The sequence below is a fragment of the Cebus imitator genome, unplaced genomic scaffold, assembly GCF_001604975.1.
Source record: "Cebus imitator isolate Cc_AM_T3 unplaced genomic scaffold, Cebus_imitator-1.0 Scaffold0, whole genome shotgun sequence".
Taxonomy (NCBI): domain Eukaryota; kingdom Metazoa; phylum Chordata; class Mammalia; order Primates; family Cebidae; genus Cebus; species Cebus imitator.
Window position 1 is genome coordinate 5,528,905 of NW_016107315.1, and position 3,172 is coordinate 5,532,076.

At 57.1% G+C, this 3,172-nt stretch overlaps 1 protein-coding gene across 1 annotated transcript; it reads left to right on the forward strand.

The window, feature by feature from the left end:
• The first annotated feature begins 275 nt into the window (after window positions 1–275).
• TMEM89 (transmembrane protein 89) lies at window positions 276–1,481 on the forward strand. Its single transcript, XM_017512610.2, has 2 exons — window positions 276–855; window positions 1,291–1,481. Exons 1-2 carry the CDS (start codon window positions 562–564, stop codon window positions 1,474–1,476), a joined length of 480 nt encoding a protein of 159 aa, XP_017368099.1. The 5' UTR covers window positions 276–561; the 3' UTR covers window positions 1,477–1,481.
• The last annotated feature ends 1,691 nt before the right edge of the window (window positions 1,482–3,172 follow it).

Sequence of the window (3,172 nt, forward strand, 5' to 3'; positions counted from 1 at the left end):
AAAAAAAAAAAGACAGAATCTCACTCTGTCACTCAGGATGGAGTGCAAGGGTGCAATCACAGCTCATTGCAGCCTTGACCTTCTGGTCTCAGGTGATCCTCTCAATTCAACCTCCTGAGTAGCTGGGAATACAGGCATATACAACCACATCCAGCTAATTATGTGTATTTTTTTTATGGAGACAGAGTTTTGCCATGATGCCCAGGATGGTCTCAAACTTCTGGGCTCAAGCCGTCCACCTGCCTCAACCTCTCAAAGTGCTTAGATACCAGGTGTGTGCCGCCACACCCAGCCGAGGGCGCAACTTCAAAAGGAAGTGCTCCCTCAGTTTTGGGCCAGCCAGGGCCTGCTGGGAGAGTAGGACCCAGAACCCAGGTCTGCCATTCTTGTCAAGCCCTGGACCCCAGCCCCCTACCACAGCCAGTTTCTGGCCAGGCTGCCTCATGAAAGGCCACAGGCCTGGCTGGAACCTGCTGCCTCAGAGCCAGGCCTGTTACTGGGGGAGGGGTGTTTGCCCGTTGCCAGGTGCCTGAGTTCCGGCCCCTGGTACTAGCGGCAGCCATGCTGCACGTGCTGCCCTCGCTGCCCTTGCTATTCCTGCTGGTAATGCCTGCCCCTACCCACGCCTGGTCGAGACCCCTCTGGTACCAGGTGGGGCTGGACTTGCAGCCCTGGGGGTGTCAGCCAAATACTGTAGAGGGCTGTAGGGGCCGCCTGATCTGTCCTGGCTACTGGCTGGGCCCAGGAGCAAGCCACATCTACCCCGTGGCTGGGGTCACGATCACCACCATGATGCTGATGATCCGCCGTAAGATGCTGCAGTGGCGGCGGCGCTCACAGGCCACCAAGGGTGAGGTGAGCACAGCTCTTCTGTCTCCCCCACAGCCCCTGCCTCCTTGTACACCCAGTAAGCCTCTGTCTTCCACCCAGCCCTGTCCCATGGGGCCACACTGTGGCCTGTGGGCCTCCTACACCCCCACCCCCAGCTCACAGCCCATTGTCCCTGTGTCCACACACCTTTATGGAACCCACGTTCACCACCCACAGCCAGCACCCTGCCCCCAGCTCTCCCCTTTAGTACCCCTGCTCTCATCCAGCCCCTGTGGGCCCTGTGACCACCATAGCCCACAACAGACCCTTGGTGATCCTCTATCACCCTGAGTCTCCCTCCTATCCCATCTGGGCACTGCCCCACAGCCCTCACCCTGCTCCCCAGCTCCATCTCGGCCCCTCATCGCCCCTCCCTCTCGGCCCTCCACTCTCACTCCTGTCTCTTGGTCCTGTTCTCAGCATCCGCAGGTGGCCACTGAGCCTTGTGGCCCCTGGAAACGGCGGGCCCCAATCTCAGACCGCACCCTGCTCCGTGAGGTCCTGCACATGCTGGATGCCCTCCTGGTCCACATCGAAGGCCACCTACATCATCTAGCCACCCAGCGGCAAATCCAAATAAAGGGGACTTCCACCCAGAGTGGGTGATCAAACATGTGCCTCTCTTTGCCTGACAGCAGGAGGGTGGGGGGGGTTGGCCTGAGGTCCTGGGCCAGGTCTGTTCTCTCCAGGCCTATCTGGACCCTGTGCCCCTTTCCTACTTTTAGAGCCAGCTGATTTGGTGTCCAGGACAGGCGGGCAGGTGGGGCACAGGCTGACTCACACTGTTCCATTGCCCCCACCAACTGACCTTTCCTCCTTAAGGATCCTACCTGCAGATACAACTGCTGCTCCGGGGTGGGCGTGGTGTATCATGCTGTAATCCCAGTGCTTTGGGAGACTGAGGCGGGAGGATCACTTGAGCTCAGCCTGGGCAACACGGCAAGACCTCATCCCTACAAAAAATACAAAAAAAAAAAAAAAATGCTGGGCATGGTGGTGTGTGCCTGTAGTACCAGCTACTCAGGAGGCTGAGGTGGGAGGATGGCTTGAGCCTGGCAGGCAGAGGTTGCAGTGAGCCAAGATTGTGACACTGTACTCCAGCCTAGGTGACAGGGCCAGAACTTGTCACAAAACAGACAAAAACTGCTCCTCTGGCCTGGTCAGTACCCGGGGACCCCTAATGTGATGGGAGAGGACTCCCATCGGGACAGAATTGGGTGGCTTAGGGAGACAGAGGAGCTGACAACCTGGCTGAGCCCTAAAGGGAAATGGGTGTGGGGAAGGGAACTCCAATTGGAGGTCTGCTTCTGAGCAAAGGGCACGTGCTGTATTCGGTACTCTCTGCACATGGGCAAGGTGGGCAGTGCCCATGACAAAGGGTCTCAAGTGCCAAGTGAGGGTCCTGGGCCTCTCCAGTGCACAGGGGGAGCCGAGGAGGGACTGGTCAGCTGGGAAGAGGATGGGGCAGTGGTGAAGCTGTAACCAGATGCTAAGGATCTCTGATAGGGACTGAGAGCCCCAGGCCCCAGCCACCGTGTAGTCACCCACCATCCCTGTCACCACCTCAGGGAGGAGGTGACTTTAGTCCTGCCATCAAATAGCAGCTGGCTCTGGTTTCTTTCTTCCCAGGCCCTTCAAGGCCCTCCCCCAAGGGTCCACTGTTCTGTCTCCAATAGCAGCCCCTCCCCAGATCCCTCACTCCAGCAGCCCCAACCTGCAGTCAGGCAGGCCGCCCTAGTTGCCTTTGTTTCTATGGCAGCCTCAAACATGCTCTAGTGCCTCAGTGGCCATTGGTCCAAGGCCCCTAGAAAAGCTCCATGAAGGGACTCTTGCTTCTTAACTCCCTGCTTTCTCCTTTTTGGAGATTGAGTCTCGCTCTGTCACCCAGACTAGAGTGCAATGGTGCAATCTCAGCTAACTGCAACCTCTGCCTCCCGGGTTCCCGAGTTGCTGGGCCTATAGGCATACGCCACCACGCCTGGCTAATTTTTTGTATTTTTAGTAGAGACAGGGTTTCACCACGTTAGCCAGGATGGTCTTGATCTCCTGACCTCGTGATCCATTTGCCTTGGCCTCCCAGAGTGCTGGGATTACAGGTGTGAGCCACCACGCCCAGCTGAACCACCACCGCCCAGTCTCTCTCTCTTTTCTTTCTTTCTCCTCCTTCCCTCTCTCCCTCCCTTTTTTCTCTTTTTTTTGTTATTTTTTTCTGTTTTATTGACCAACTCAAGCAATCCTCCTGCCTCGGCCTCCCAAGTAGCTGAGACTACAGGCATACATCACCACATCCAGCTAAATTAAA

Excerpts from the sequence above, each read along its gene's own strand:
- TMEM89 (XM_017512610.2), top strand. The coding sequence starts at position 562 with ATGCTGCACGTGCTGCCCTCGCTGCCCTTGCTATTCCTGCTGGTAATG. Across the intron at positions 856-1,290 it reads CACAGGCCACCAAGGGTGAG|CATCCGCAGGTGGCCACTGA; the intron begins GTGAGCACAGCT and ends TCCTGTTCTCAG.